This window comes from Myodes glareolus, chromosome 2 (genome assembly GCF_982192425.1).
Source record: "Myodes glareolus chromosome 2, mMyoGla1.1, whole genome shotgun sequence".
NCBI classification, from domain to species: domain Eukaryota; kingdom Metazoa; phylum Chordata; class Mammalia; order Rodentia; family Cricetidae; genus Myodes; species Myodes glareolus.
Window position 1 is genome coordinate 71680145 of NC_142027.1, and position 16720 is coordinate 71696864.

General features: G+C 44.9%; 1 protein-coding gene across 3 annotated transcripts in view; it reads left to right on the plus strand.

Moving 5' to 3' along the window:
• The first annotated feature begins 548 nt into the window (after positions 1 to 548).
• Positions 549 to 16720, plus strand: part of Atp13a4 (ATPase 13A4) — a 129896-nt gene continuing 113724 nt past the window's right edge. Inside the window, exon 1 of one of the 3 annotated variants that reach the window (XM_085685387.2) lies at positions 549 to 878. In XM_085685387.2, the coding sequence (XP_085541513.2) occupies positions 816 to 878 (63 nt within the window). In that variant the 5' untranslated portion in view covers positions 549 to 815. The remainder of the gene's footprint in view (positions 879 to 16720) is intronic. The other 2 variants (XM_085685385.2, XM_048453941.3) reach the window with 2 other exon arrangements.

The following is a 16720-nucleotide window of genomic DNA, read 5'->3' on the forward strand; positions in this document are numbered from 1 at the left end:
CCATATTTTGGGGTTGTTTGATCACTTGAATATTTTGTTTATGGACATCTCTAAGAATTTGCTAACAAACATTTGAGCTTAAAAGGACTGCCTGGAATAATTGGTTATGCTTTTATGCCTTTACTACATGGTTTTCAAGAAAAGCAAGTCTAATTCTCTAAACACATCAAGTAGAATATTTGTGTGTGTGTGTGTGTGTGTGTGTGTGTGTGTGTGCAAAAGGGGTCGGCAATTATAAATATCTGTTGAGGTGGATTATGAGTGACCTATATTATCTGCAAGCAAAACGAATGAGAATGGTACCGAAAACCTATGGATTGGGAACTTCAACTAAACAAACGAAAACCTAGCTCTGTTAGCCTCCCTGCACCCCAGTTCCTTAGTTTCTGGGAATAAAGCAGCGACCTGGGAGTTCTTGAGCCCGCTTCTCCCGAGGGTCCTGCCAACTCCGCATTGTCCCGCTGGATTTGCAGTCAGATGCCTTAGGCTGGCAGGCTGTGGGCAGGCAATGAGTTTTCCCCCTGTAAGTTGGGTCCAAAAAGATCCGCCTGGGAGCGGCTTCCTCGGAGACAGCTGCCTTGAGAGAATGCAGCAGCAGCGAGCAGCCAGAAATTCCTCCTGGCACAAAGTGCCCGGGGGAGGAGTCCACTTGGCTAAGTATTGTCATTTGCTGAAAGAAGGTGTGTGTGCTCAAGAAGGAGTTTTTAACCTGGAGGATCATTAACTCTTTGATCCAGCGTCAGGAGGTGGCTCTGGAGTTGGTCCTGGAAGCGGCTGCAAGCAAGGGTCGGGGAGCAGGAGCGGAGCGCGTTTCCATGGGGGACCACCTTGAGAAGGGCCAGCATGCTTTGCTCAATGAAGGAGACGAGAACGAGATGGTAAGATTCCAGCCACATCCTGTGCCCCTCTGCCAGTCCCCCTCCCCTGGCTTCGCACACGCACACCCGTGAACACACTCGCATACTTCATTGCCTGTTGACTCTGGAAATACACAAGAAGAGATGATATCCAAGCAATCTCCCTGTCCCATAAATGTAACTTCTGACGGCACGAATTTGGTAGAATGAACACATTGTATTCACTTTTTATCGAGATTGTTTTTATTTGAAGTAAAGCAGAAAAGGAGAGGAACATACGGCTGCTTGATTATTCATTTCATCTGTATGGGAAGTTCGGTCCAGAACCCCCATTTGGGCAGGTCCCCAAGGTGAGGACCAGGGTCTTCTCTGAGAGGAAGAACTGAAACCCAAAGGCAGAGGGCAGTTGGTGGCTGAGCCTTTGACCCCTTTCTTTTCCCACAGTCTTGTTGTTCATCCGGGAAGGCACAAAGCACGCGTACTAACAGACATTTCTTTTTCCTTCACAAACTTGACTGCTGTGGAGATGGGTTAGGGGAAACTTTGTGCAGTTCACTGTGTCTTTCGTTTTAGAGGATGCGCTCCCAGAGCTTGGGAGGTCTAAGAAAATCAAAGCTGATTCCGTGCTTGTTGGATTTACAGTGATATTTCTCAATTACAATGTAATCAAGGGAGAGTCAGAGATGTGCGCTTCTACTTAATAAGGTCTCTGTGCTAATTGTGTAAGCATAGCCTTTTATGCCGGTAATGATGCAATTAAAATGTGAAAATGTGATGCTCTCACTCTATAATAGCGTTTTATCTTCCTGGAATTAATATACAAATAACAAACCCAAAAGATATTTACTTAAAATGTTTTCTTGGTTAATTGTTGGAGTCCTGACTATTAAATTCTTTGTTCTAAAACTGGTCTTTCAAGTTTAATCTGCTTACTCGTTTCTATAGCAACAACATTTTTTTTTTCTTTTGGACATTCTGGAATAGATCCCATCTCTCAAAGCTGAAAAAAAAAAGTATAGGGAAAGAAAGGGCACCTTAATTCGGTTGGCTTTCTTAATCATGTCCTTACTTCTTTCCGACTTACCTATCAAGTAACAGTTGCTTTCAAGGCCCTACCCAAATGTCACCAGAACTGACTTCCTGGTCTAATGTTGGCTTATGTTCCTTTCCCCTCCCAAGCATTTCCTTGAGAGGTTGAAGTTGAGTTCTTATCCTCATCTTGAATGCTCTTACCAGAAGCCAGGGACTTCTTGTACACCCTCTTCCTTTCTCATTTGTAAGCACACACATTCTTCTCCTCTCTCCTCATTTTGATCACAATTTGCCTTTGAAATACATTATGGATCACCTATATTCTTGAAGACTATCCCCCGCCCCACCAGCCTCACAAATGCTTCAGGTGAAGCGGTTTTGCTACTAGCTGGTCTTTGTTACAGCTCTGCCAAATGGCATTGGGGGTCAGCCCAGTTTTGTATGCAGCTGGAAGCCCAGCTGAGCGCTCTGGCTGGGGAAGGGACGCTGTGTATTTTGGTGAGCAGCGCTTTGACCAGTAGGCTCAGCAGAGGTGCGGCATTAGTATGCACCCAGCTCCTTGTCCTGTTCCGACTGCAGAATCCTGGCCACCTGCCTGGTGCTGCATCATTTTTGTTACTACACTGTTCTTCATTCATGGCAGTAATCTTCAAAAGTTGTCTATCATCTATCTATCTATCTATCTATCTATCTATCTATCTATCTATCTATCTATCTATCTTACTGATTTTTATTCTAGGTTCTCATATACAAAGTACTTTCAGGGCCATTTAATTTCCACCATGACCCTGCGAGGTAAGCAGGGAGAGCAGTGTCTAAGGAACTTGTCCAAGAAGCATCACATAAGCTGGTTGGAATTGGTAGTTCTGTGTCTCTGGATCCACACACGGGCCACTTTTCAGAATTTACTGGGGACACTGCACTCTAAACAGAACACATTGCTTCTCCTAATAAAGCAAAGGTAAGAAGACTAGCTGGTCTTCGATCCCCTAAGGTCTGTGGTTTTATAGAATTTGTATTTGCTGAGTCTCTTTGGCTCCTTATCTAAATGGCCAATCCCATTTAGAGAGCCAAGATTGTCTAAAACCGTGACACACAAAGTTGTTTACAGATTCTTTGTAAATGCCACGAGTGTGGACATTTCCAACTGTCATGCCTCCAGTGTTAGAAACGGTCGCAAATTTCAAGAAAAAGGAATGATCCAGAGTTTATCTTTCAGAGAGTTTATAGAAAGAGTTTATAAAAGGAAGAAAGTGAATATTTACAGGCTGAGAATATGTGGAATTATCTTTCAGCCCCTAATTAAAGAAGTAGGGACAAAATAGCAATTGTAGGTGACCTGAAGGCAATATTGTCAAGTGCAAATAAAACACTAACTGATGGAAGACCCTGTTGGAGAATAGAAAAGTGCCCTTAACAGGGAGCTTTGACCAGGCCCCTCTCAAAAGGCCTTAGAAAGATGTCTAGAGCACACACTCTGGGCTTGGACAAGACACTTGTCCACTCAAGTCCTGGTGTCCTTACCTATAAATTAGGAGTGGTCCTTTTTACTCTACCTGTCCCACAGGGTTCTTAGGAGGATTAGCTGAGAGCATCCATGTGGAAATGTTTTGAGAAGGAGCGATTCTGGGAACTCATGAGCTGTTACTGTCTAAACAAAGGGGGGAGTGACTCCTACCTGTGCAATTGAGTTGTATTCGCTTCTCTATTTACGATTGTGTTCACACTGTCCCCACAACAATAAAGTCATTTTTCTATTAATGAAAAAATAAACATACAGTTCTGTTTTCTCTGGAGATCATTTCTACATGGAGAGGCTGTTGTCCCTTATATCTGCCTTGTAGGGCTCATCGAAGATGGTCCCTTTCTGTGACATGAGAGCATTAGGTTTCCTGGGAGTTCCTGCCCTATGAATTCCCATGCTGTGCATTTCTCTATTGAAATGACTTGGAAGTATTACCGTCCATTTACCCACACATGACTGACAATGGTATGACTTAACTGATTCAACCATTGATCGCAGAAATGAAATTGCTCTTTCTGGAGGAATGCTTTATTCTAGCAAGATTTGGAAAAGCGATGCACCCTGATTTCATGCCTAGGTTTTTAACAAGTAAAGAAACACACACCTGGTTATCTTTCTGATTATAAAAGTGATGTATTTTTGTTGTGAAATGATTGAGATTAAAAACTTGGGACTGAAGAACAAAGTAGATATGATTCATTAGTTTACATTGAATGCGGTTAGCCTTGTCATGTTGGTGGCCCTTTTTCCAGGCTTATACAGTGCATTCATAAACCATAATATCCTAATGGTTGTAGTACATTCTAATGTTATCTATGTTCTTTAGATCCCATATGTGCACTCCCGTACTATGGAAGCACTGGGTAATGGGCTTCTGTGTAGCTGTACATTCTGTGATGGCACATTGGTGCACTGAAATGAACAGTGTTGGTAAGATTTATTCTACAGAAGTCTGTACACAACTGCAGTAGGCCTTCCATCCTGACCCTGCCAGCACATTGCTAAGCGTACTGCTTTCTCATTAGCTCCTTTCTCCCTGTCACAAGCATCCAGGTACAATTAGGCTATTACCTACTGTTTCTCCTATGCATTGTGCCCAAATAAGATAAAACCAGTCACAATCTATCCTTAAGAAAGGCATGTAAATTGTCACAAACATGCATTTTAAACAAAGAATGGCATCTGCACTTTCTTTTAAAGGCTACCTCTTTTTGTTGCAGCTAAAGATATACGATGGACAGTTCTACTTTTGATACGGCACTGCTTAGCTCCTACAGTGTTTAACTTATGTTTGTACGACTAGTGCCCCGATTCCCATGTTGTTTACTTGTTGTTCCTAATTTCATGCCGGCTGTGATGAAAAGCTCTGGACGTTTTTGGACATTCTTTGGGTTAATTGTTTGAACAAATGCTCAAAGGTAGCGCTGTAGCATGAAAGGTAAGGTGGAGTTTAACTTTTGACAGACACACAATACTCCATTTCTCTCTAAAAGTTGTCATGTGAAATGTATATGCTGAGCAGTCATCTCTTTTTATGGCTATGCCCCCTCTCCTCGACAAAAAGAGGTAGCCTTTAAAAGAGAGTGCAGATGCCATTCTTTGTTTAAAATGCATGTTTGTGACAATTTACATGCCTTTCTTAAGGATAAATTGTGACTGGTTTTATCTTATTTGAGCACAATGTATAGGAGAAACAGTAGGTAATAGCCTAATTGTACCTGGATGCTTGTGACAGGGAGAAAGGAGCTAATGAGAAAACTTTGGCTCATCTACCCTAGGGAAATGATGCTTGCTAGCTGTATCAGGTCTGCATTTCCCCAACGAGGTTAAAGATGTTGACTGTCGTTTATGTTTTTACCCAGGACCTTTTACTTTTGTTTCTAATGTCGCTAGCACCGCACTAAACATTTAAGCTAAAATGCATGCATTTTTAGTTAAGAGTTTTGCCTTCACCATGACGCATACTGCAAACAAGTGGGTGATGTCTGAGGGTATGTGCGGGGAAGAGAAAAGGCACTCGCAAGGACAATGTGTTCGGCGCTACGCTGGCAAACATTTAGCACAGTTAATTATGTTAAGCATGAGAAACTCAAGACTAGTGACTATGGAAATTCAGGAGCCTCTTTTCCAACTTCCAGGTCATTTTTGAGAGCCTGGCAAGTTACCTGGCGTGGCAGCAGGGGGTATGGGGGCTGAGCCCCTTTGACAACCCTAGTGATTTATCATTGTGAGTTGGGGGCTGTTTGTCCTCCCCAATCCATTGCCTTGCTCTGATAGCTGATGTTTCTGTTTCCTCTCTAACACCCTGGAGCAGAAGCCCCTCCCCCCGACCTCACAGCCGCTTGCTTATTATGCTTCAGGAGCACCTCTGAGATGCTTGCCAATGTTAACTAGCGGGCCCACAGATTGCATAGTGGAGGAATTGTGCTCAGGCTGAGACGTTTTGTCAGTTGAACTGTTCAGGCAGCCGGGCCACTGGCCAAGTCTGATGTCTTTATTCTCACTTCATCGCTGTAGAACTCCCATGTCGTGAACGCATCTTTGACAGAAGATCCCTTTGAGGAGTGGGATTTAATCGCTTCTGGAGAGCAGGGATCCTGCCCGAGTCACCTTTCCATGGCCTTCCCTTTTCCTTCCCACTGCACTCAGAATGGAGCACAGTCCCTGGCACAGTGTGGCACTGGCCGGTGTCATTGCAAGCTCCATTAACCTGCAGTTTTACATTACGAAAAAAACGAAAAGGGAATGGGGCTCAGAAAGAGAACAGCATTGAGTAACTAAAGAACAAAGCTAGAAAATTGATGTTATTTGTTTAATCTGGTCCATAATCCCATGTGTTTGTCAACTAGCTTTCCCCTTTCCCAAGTATAAACAGTTTGTTCTTCAGCGTTAATTAGCCATATCACATGATTTATTTGTGATACTTCATTATATTCTTTCATTCATTCATATATGAGCTCATATATTCATTAAATATATTCATTAAATATATGAGGCTATTTAAGCAACCTCTGGTCAGTACCAGGAGTCCTCTGGGCTAACCAGGAAGATCTTGAGTGAATACTAAACAGCTCCTGCTTCCAAGAAGCTCAGAGTTGAGTGGACAAGGCCAAGCACATAATTTGCAGGCCTAGAGCGAAATGAAAATGAAGTGGCTTGTGTCCAACAATTATGAAGAACTTCAGGGCAGGAGCAGTGCATTACACCAAGTGTAGGGTCATTTTCCGTGCAGGGCCCTTTGTGACCACAGGGCAGAAACACAATGAGCTTGGGTTTCAAGCAGGAGTTATCATGAAGTTGTGCACATTGATCTCTGGGCACAAGGACTGTAGAGAGCAATTTGGTGGCAGCAAACCTTAGGGAGAAAGGTGTCACGCCATTTCCTCCAAGGGGTAGGTAAGACTGTGTAGGGCTTTGTAAGACATTCCAATGGTGGTAAGTTTTCTTTTCTGATGATTCCCAAGCCATGGTTCATGAAACAACCACTGGACCCATGTTGGGGACTATATAAAAATACATTCTTAGACTCCGTTCTGAATCAGAAGTTACCATGATGGCGTTAGACTTAATGAGAATGGCCGAGGTGCTGGCCTGATTGACACAATACAGAAATCACAGACCACTTGCCACCAGAAGTGATATGGAGTGTTTTCATGGGTTGAACAAAGTTGGCTGGAGAAAAATAAAGGCAGCGAAGACATGTTTGAAACAGTCTAGGCAAGAAGATCGGAACGAAAATAACGTCTCGTCAGAGAAAAGGATGGGTCGAAAAAGGGATTTGACAGTATTGAGAAGTTAGAATTAAAAGGAACTCAGACTTAGACTGCAATTTAGGAAAGAGAGTGAGTGAAACGGCACTAACTCCAGACGGTCCAGAGGGTCCTAGCATGAGGGGACAAGCTGGGACTGCAGATGGCTATAGGAAATAGTGAATTGTGATGTTGATTTGGGTCAAGTATAGACTAAGACTATACAGAAAGTCCTTGACTCAATCTATCTTCTAAGTCTTACTATGTGAGATCTATCATCTCTCTTTTATCAATTGGGAAACCGAGGTAAGGAACTGTTAGGCGACATGCCTAGGTGCATTTGGTTAAGTAAATGGTGCGTGACAGCTTAGGTTCTTGTCTTAGACAATGGTTTTCTGTCTATGGGGTTTTCACAATTCAGGACGTGCTGTTTTACTTGTTAGCAGTGGCAAACAGCTGAGCACATTGAAGGAAAGTACAGCAGGAAGCTGAAAGACCAGCACTGAAGTGTTGGTTCTGGCAGGATTTGTTTTATAACCACAAAACAAATTATGCTCCCCTCTCTTTGACTTGGCCTTACAAGGCACAGATAATAAATACCTTACTTGTTTGAACCAGGGTACAATACAGATGATTTCTTAAAGTTCTTTTCCACCCCTGTGATTAAGAATGTAAAGAGGAACATGAAATCACTGTGTAGCTTAAAGTTTTGATACTGTTGATTTCTTAACAGTGCTGTGGGTTTGGGATCGATCTGTCTATCTATCTATCTATCTATCTATCTATCTATCTATCTGTCTATCTATCTGTCTATCTACCTATCTGATTTAGTCTTTTGAGTAGCCTGGATGACTTATTATCCTCCTAACTTAGACTCTTAAGTGCTTGGACCACAGGAGTGTCCTGCCACATCAAGCAATGTGAGTTTTTCTAGCGAAGGGAAGGAAGACATACCTGAAGATATGGGAACTAGAAATTCTGTATTCTGTGGGATGAGGGGATAAAGAGCGTTAGTCAATAATTATCTGGCACCTAAACTTACACAAGGTGTCAAGGCCCAAAGGAAAGAGCAGAAATGTGACCTGAGGAGCCGGTGACCCTGTAAAGTGTCCAGATATGACCAAGGCATGTGGCTTCAAGGCTCTGTGAGGATTAGCTGACAGAAGACAACCCCCTTAATGACCTTCAGCTCTTTCTGAAGACTCATCATAGAAACCTTGGCAGACTGCCCAAACCACCACGTAGTGAGAGAGAAAAGGTTGGTGAGGAGACAACTTCCTCCTTAACCCTGTTATCTGCCCAAGGCTGGTCTTCTGGGCAACAAGCAAAACCATGACCTGGACGCTCCCTCAGAGAAAGAAAGATAGGAGGCTAGGTGTGCTATGTACTCTCTACATCGACGTCTCTTAAACCAGGGCCCTCTCTGGCCTTTTGAGTACGCATGGACTCCTGGATGAGACAGTCATCCGTCTATCATTTCTGAATTCATCTTTGGGACAGTGCCAGGCTTCAAGTTTTTCAGACTCTCAAAAATCAGTAGATAGATAATAGTGTGAGTGAGTGAGGAGCCATCCAGGATTGGAAGCCATCTCCAAAGGGAATTAAGAATTTAAATTTTCTTAGGTGATTTGAAACATAGAGTTACAAATAGTTACTTATAATTTTTTTAAAATAAAAAAATGGTTGGTTTTTACAGTCCACTTAAAATACTTTTTAAAATACAAAATGTGTTTATTGGGATCATTTTCCATTCATCTTGAATCAAGATACTATCAATACCGCTTCCTCCTGGAGGAGCACCCCTCTGTCAGCCATCGTTTTCTGCTTGTAGGATTACTGCTTGTCCACGGCTAATGGCCATGGAAATTTTATAGTATCCTGGGCATTTCACATCGATAAAATAGGGATTGAGGCTCTGCACCAGGGTCTTTTTCGTGTGTTTCTTCTTCTCCTTTTCAGGAGAGGGATGAAGGAAGACTTTGTAGAGGGTGTGCCTCTCCATTGTGACAGACATGTTCTTGTAGGGAGGTTATCCCCAAAAGGCTACTTTTTGTTTGTTGTTTTGAGAATTTCATAAAATGTATTTTGGTTATATTCACCTACATCTCCCTCCTTAGCTTCTCCCAGATTTACCTTCTGCTCCCTACCCCCCAAATCCATGTTCTTTTTAAAGAAAAAAATTAACCCACCAATTAACGTGTGCTGCCCACATCTTCCTGGGTGCAGGGCTATCCATTAGAGTGTGGTCAACCTACAAGGATCACGCCCTTAAAGAAAACAGGTTCTCCCTGCCCCAGAAGCCATAAACTCGCCACAGCTCCTTAGTTAGGGGTAGGGGTCATGAACTTCTTCCCACTACATGCTAAAATGTTGACTGGTTTGATCTTAAGCCAGGTCTTTCTCAGGGAGCCAGAGCTGCTGTGAGCTTGGGAATGCAGCCGTCCTATCGTGTTCAGAACACAGTGTTCGACTCTGGTTCTTACAATCTTTCTGCCCCTCCTCTGCAATGGTCTCTGTGCCTTGGGGAAAAGGAACTGTCTAGATGCCCCATTTGTGACTGAGCCCTCAACTGACACTTAATTCTCTGCCCCTGTAGCTGGTTGGGAATCTCCGAGCAAACCACCCTCGGCTGCACAAAGAAACTGCTCTGCTGGGGCCGGAGAGCTTTACTAATTTATGGGTAGAGAGATATGATTTCAGAGAACAGTTAGATGCAATGCCTATTTTGCAAAATAATACTAGAGAGTTCACCGCTGGGGCCTGTGAGCTCCTTAACCGTGGATTCTTGGCCAGATTTACAGTGCCAGGCGTATGTTCCCTCCTGTGGAACAGGACTTGTATCTAATCATAATGTTGTTGGCTACCCTCATATTACTATTGCATCCATGGGCATATTTTGCAATGTGGGTGATTACTGCAGTTCAAAGGGCTCATTCCTGGGTAAGACTTTGATGACACCCCCATTCCTATAGCATGCATACTGCATTGCTAGGAGGAAGGATGCTTTCTGGCAAACACTAACTTGATTTCTCCACGGCCTATGGACCAACATGTGCAGTGCCTTCAGCAATAGGGTCTTGGACAATCAGGAATAATGACAATAGCCTGTGTTGTTTTGGGGGCTGTCTGCGACACCTATGTCCCGCAACTTGAGGGGAGGTACCCCACTCCCAGCAATGGGCTTTTTAGTAGGCTCCTAGGATGAACATATTTCCTGTGTAGGTGTCTTAGTCAGGGTTACTATTGCCATGATAAAACATAAAACACCACGACCCAGGCAACTTGGGGAGAAAAGGGTTTATTTGGCTGACCCTTTCATCACTGAAGGAAGTCAGGATAGGAACTCAAACAGGGCAGGATTCTGGTGACAGGGGCTGATGCAAAGGCCATGGAGGAGTGCTGCTCACTGCCTTGCTCTCTGGGACCTGTTCAACCTGCTTTATTATGGAACCCAGGACCACCAGCCCAGGGATGGTGCCACCACATGAGCTGGGCTTTCTCCCATCCATCGTTAATTAAGAAAATGTTTTACAGACTTGCCTACACCCTGATCTTATGGAGGCAGTTTCTTAATGGAAGTCCCTTCCTTTCATATGACTTTTAACTTATGCCAAGTTGACATAAACTAGCCAGCACAGTAGGGTACTCCAATTAAACATAATGTATCCCTTATAAAATAATAGGCTGGGTGATATGAAGGGGAAAGGTGAATAACGGGAAAGGATATTTAGTGGGGAGAATGTTGGGAAGAAGAGGTTGCAGAAGAGATGACCAACATTAAGGATGTTTGTAAGAGCCATGTGGAAACCTACTATTTTATAGCAGATTTTTTTTTATTATCACTGGGGATTAAACTCAGACTTTTGTGCATAATAAGCAAGTTGTTCCTTCTAGCCCACTCACCTGCCAATGGTGTCAGTTTTGCTGTCCTTCAGCATGGAAGCACCCAGGAACCTAAAGATCTTTCTGTTAGAGAAAAAGTCTGCTGAGGGTTTTTCTTCACTGGACTCCAAGTAACATTTTCTGTTTTCCATTATCTTTAACTAACTATATGTATTCTTCTTGCTGGCACTTCAAAGAATATATCATTTTTTTCTTCTTTCCTTCCCTTCCCTCCAATTTCCTCACTTTCCCTCCCCTTCCTTCTTTCCTACCTCCCTCCCTTCCTCCCTCCTTTCCTTCTTTCCTTCTTTCCTTTCTTCCTTCTAATGGGACTTTGTTGTATTGTCCAGGTTCACCTGGATTTCCATGGCTTAAAAAAATACTTCCATTTCAACATCCCAAGTACGGAGGACTACAGGGCATGCCACCACATCTGGTCAGTCCATCTATTCTCATTCTCTCTCTCTTTCCTTCTTCTCCCTTCTCCTCTTTTTTTGTCTTTCTTTGCTTCCTTTCTGGATCTTGATCTGTATGTAGCTCAGTCTGTCTTCAAATTTGCAATCTTGTTGTCACTGTCTCTGGAGCATCTGGTTATAAGCTGCAACACCACCACTCTCATTCCTTATATAAACGTAAACTATCTCTCCTGACCAGAGGAGAGGCATGGGAATAATTGGGACAACTCACATGGCTTTATCAAAAGGGAGATTTTCACTGATCCCTCATGAAATCCTGAGTTCACATCCTGAAAATTTCTCCTCGTTTATTCTCCAAACAGCTTTATATACCAAAACACAAACCAAGGGGGAATTCATTAGCATTCTGTTTCCTAGGTAACCAGGTGAACGGTTGTGGTCATGTCCACATCTATGTATGCCTGCTCAGTCATGTCTTCCTGCTCTGTATGCCAGCTCTGTCACATAGGCCTGAATTAACATCTCTTTTCAGGCATCCTCCAAATTACAAAGAAGGAGCAGAACAACATCCTGACCCTTTGTTAGGGATGGCGACAGGCTAGGTGACCGACCACTTCTTATGTGGCAAGTACAAACTATGGCCTGGGATTCTGGTCACCATACCATGTATATATATATATATATATATATATATATATATATATATATATATATACACACACACACACATATATAACACATATACACATATATATTTAACTTTTATTGACCCTTTGTGGATTTCATATCACGCATCTCAGTTCCTCTTATCTCCCCATCCCCTTACACCTCCCCTCTGTCCTTACAACCTTCCCCCCAAAACAAACTCAAATTAAAAAAAAATTCAAAAACCAAATGAAACAAAGCAAGTAAACAAGCAAACGAAAAGAGAGAAGGATCTTGTTGTGGAAGCTGTAGTGTGTCCCGCTGAGTCACAGTTTCCCCTTTAGTCCATCATCTTTACCTGAAGTGTTCATTGCCAGGAGTCATTAGCCTGGCTCGAAGAGGCTTCTGGCTTCTGCTGTACCACCCATAATGGGCACTCACTAGGGCTCCTCTGGTATATCCTGTTGTTGTCCTATGCTGTGGAGATCCTGCTGTTTTGAATTTGTAGGTTTGCCCCCTTCACTTCCTCCAACAGTTCATAGATTCATTGGGTGTTGGGGTGGGCAAACTCCTAGCCCTGTTTCTGGGTCTGGGTGGGAGCTGGGCTGGTCAGTCTGCCAGATTTCCCTCACTGCCATTACCTGGGCGGCCTCTCCAGCCTAGCTCAGCCAGTGTATCCTGCAGCAAGGAACAGGGAGGGACAGTTTTCTTGCTGTCAGGTCCTTGGGTCTGGCTCACTCACACGCATCTCACCAGGGCCAGCTCTACTGATTTGTCCAGGTAAGATGCAGGGCCTTCTCTTCCAATTGCTGTAGGGGACATATAGGGAAGGACAAGGTCAGCCCCCCTGCTCTTATGCCCTCAGGGCCTGCTCACCTGTATCCCCAACCACAGGGTCAGCTCTAGTGTGTTGCCCTGCTGAGGAGCACACCTGTGGTGAAGGGTGGGGTCATCTTTCCCAAGCTTGGAGAGGGGGGCACAGTTCTCCACTGAGGGACAGGACCAGGTCTTCTGCTGCAGAATTCAGCAAGGAACAGGGCCAGCTATCCCAGGGTCAGGGCAGGGTTGACTCAACATGGTTCCAATGACTCTCTGCGCTAACACAGGTCACAGATGTCATCACAGACCCCAGCTGCAGTAGGACCGCAGACCCGGACGTGAACTTTGGCAGCATTTGGGCCCAGACATCACTATGACTTGGATGATAGCATTGGCCACCCTGATCCAGCCCTGGTGGCAGCATGATCCTTGGGCACCAACATGGTCTCAGATGACTGACCAGACCCTGGGTATCCACAGAGCCCTCAGTAGTAAGAGGAGCCATGGATATCAATCCAGACCTCAGTTGCTGCAGGGCAATGGACCCAGGCATGGCCCTAGGCAATGGCCTGGGCATAGATGACACCATGGTTCTCAGACATCTTCATGACCACAGGTGATGGCCCAGACCCCATGCATCTGTGTGGTCTCTTGGTGGCCATGGATATCAACAAGAATTCCGACTGTGACAGAACCATGGGCCCAGACATGGTCCTGGGCAGCAGCCCAGGCCTGGATGTCACTATGGTCCCAGGTGGCAGCTCAGGCCACTTGGATTAGCATGGTTCCCCCATAGCAGCATGACTCTTGGATACCAACATGACCCCAGGAGGCAAACCAGGCCCCAAGCATTGCCATGGCCTTCTGTAGTCTCAGAAGTTACAAGCATGAACACAGACCCTAGCTGTGGCAGAGCTGCGGACCCGGCATGGCCCTGGGCAGCATCCCTGGTCCAGATGACACCATGGCCCCAAGTGACAGCACTGGCCACCCAAATTGACTTGGCCCCAGTGGCAGCAGAGTCCTCAGACACCAGCATGGTCACAGTTTGCAGCTCAGACCCAAGGCATCTGCGTAGCCCTTGGTGGCCTCACAGGCCAGGGAAAGTAACTCGGACCCAAGGTGTGGTAGGACCATGCACACAGATCTAATCCTCAGCAGCAGCCTAGGCCAGAATATCACCATGGCTCCAGGTGGCAGCACAGGCCACCCAGATTGGCATGGCCCCCACAGCGACATGGCCGTTGGACACCAATGTGGCCCCAGGGGTTGGCCTAGACCACAGGCCTTTGCACCACCCTCAGTGGCAACAAGAGTCTCAGACATCAACAAAGCCCACTTCAACTTCTTCAGGGCCTCGGACAAACATCTGGCCCTTGGCACTAGCCCCAGCCCAGACATCACCTTGAACTCAGGTGGCTAGCAGGCCATTCATATCAGCCTGTTCCTCACCATCCTCACCTCTGCAGGTCCGCCTCTCTCCCCAGACCATGAACTGTCTGCCTCGCTCTCTCTTCCATTTCCCCACCCTGTATTTTCTCACCATAATGGTGCCCAACTACCCAGTACCACGGTTCTTGGTTGGGTCACCAGATGGCACTTGGTTGAGTCCTGCCCACCCCAGCCGCAAGGCATGGAACAGAGCTGTTGCTTTTCTTCTCTCAGGTGCCCGGGCCTAGAAACCTTGGTGGGAGATTGGTATGATGGTGTCAGACCACCTGACTCCAGAGATATCGGGCAGGTTCCTGGTTGATTGTGCCCACACAGACCAAGAAATCTGGGGGGGGGCGGTATAGGGCATCTGTGTCCTCTGCCTGCTCAGGTCTGGAAAGGACTGAGCTATGTCTGGTATTGTGTCCACCCAGACCCTCTCACTCCTTTCTTAACCAGGAGCATGGCTTTATCTTGATTCCTGGTCATCAGAGTCCTGCTCCATCCACCAAAGCCATACTAAATGTGATTCCCTTCAATAATCCATTAGGGAATCTTGTGGTTGTAAGAGTCTGCACTTTCCGGTGGATACCCACGCCCGATTCAGGCTGCGTGCTTTCCCGAACTCGGGCCCACGAGAATGGACGATTGTCCTGAGGGTTAAAAAAGAGACACACACAAAAGAGACCTTTGCTCATTTACCAGAGTAAATGGCAACTTTATTAAACTCAAGTCGGGTATATATACCAGTGGGCTAGAGGGATCGAAAATGCAAGGCCTCCTCCCATCCAGGAGCAGGAGGAGAAGATTAAAGCTTCCTGGCACCTCAGGCAGGATCAGCAGGGGAGGCAGGCTATGGGCCCACTGCTAAGACCTTGAATACAAGTGGAATCACCATAACAAAGAGAACCAGGTTCTTGCTAAGTTATCCCCTCAAGCCAGAGCTAGTGCAGAGTCTCCAGGGAGCCGGAGGTCACATGGCCCTGCGAATCGCCAGGAGAAGGGAAAAACCTTGGTAGCTACATGTGGTCACAATTACCTCTTCCTTAGCTGGTGTAATCTTTTAAAATGTAATTTATTCCTTCTCTTCCTCCTTGTACCTTAGCTTTCCAAGTAATTTTTTAAAGAACAAAACTCTGGGTGCAATTTTTGTAAAAGTTGTAAGTTTTTGGTCATTGGGATATAGAAATGAGCAGAAGTAAAGCTAACAGGATAAGATCACTTGAATATCCCCTCAGTTTTTAACTCTCTGTGTCCGCCTGTATTCCATGAACATCCATCTTTATGCTCCTCCCCTTCCTAACAGCAGGTCCCCCGGCTTGCTGCTCAGTCTGGGCTTGATGTAGGAATAGAGCCTTAGTTTAAAGACAGTAAGTGGTAGAGCGTTTTTTCTTCTGTCTCTTCTAGTATCAATGGGGTTTTGCCATTTTCCTGGGGAGAGTTTCTTCCTTGGAAGTAATTGACCTTTGTCACTTCCGGTTTGTCCCAGAAGCTTAGGTCATTATAGAGACAGAACCAGAGATGTGAGAGGAACTTTGAACCTCTCTGCTGGGGCCGTTAGTCACCTTCTTCACACCTGTACTGCCAAAGAGACAGCTGTGCCGTGTCCTTTTCCATTCCAACCATCTGTCTTTCCCATGAGCACAAGGTGGCACACGTGGGGACGAATTCTTAGTATCTGTGAACAGGCTGGACTTAAAAAATTTCGACGTTACAAACTTGTTCTAGCCCGTGTTTGGCCTTTATGAACTTACTCGCATTTTAGCTGATTTTTAAAATCTGTTTGTGTGGCAGTCATCACTGTCTCTCATAATCTAGAAAGGTGAAAGCATTGTTTTGTTCTGGTCTTTTTTGGAGTAGTTTTCTTTAAAAAAATTATTTTTATTGGATGACTATGGGTGTTTGGCCAGCATGTCTGTGAACCACGTGTATGCAGTGCCTATAGAAACCAGAAGGGGACATTAGATCCCCTGAACTTCTAGTTATAGGTGCTTGCCTACTGCCATGTGGTTGCTGGGAGCCAAACCTGGGTCCTCTGAGCAGCAAGTGCTCCTAACTGATGAACCAATCTCTCTAGTTCTGGTGTTTATCTCTTTTTGGAAGTTGGTTCACTTTATTGGCTTGAAGTTTTAGCTCTGGGATTAACTGAAGAAAATATACGACTGTGGGTTATCTTTTTTCTTCTGGGAGTTATGACAAATACTGTATTCTGTGCAGCGCTCTGTATGGAAAAGTCTCTATGAGAGACTGGGTGAGGAACAGACAAACCATGGTTCAGGAAAGCTAAGTGTTTGCCATATTCTAACCAATGTGGCTTACCAAACAGTGACTATCAAAAAAAAAGGTATAGTTTAGTTTGGCAAA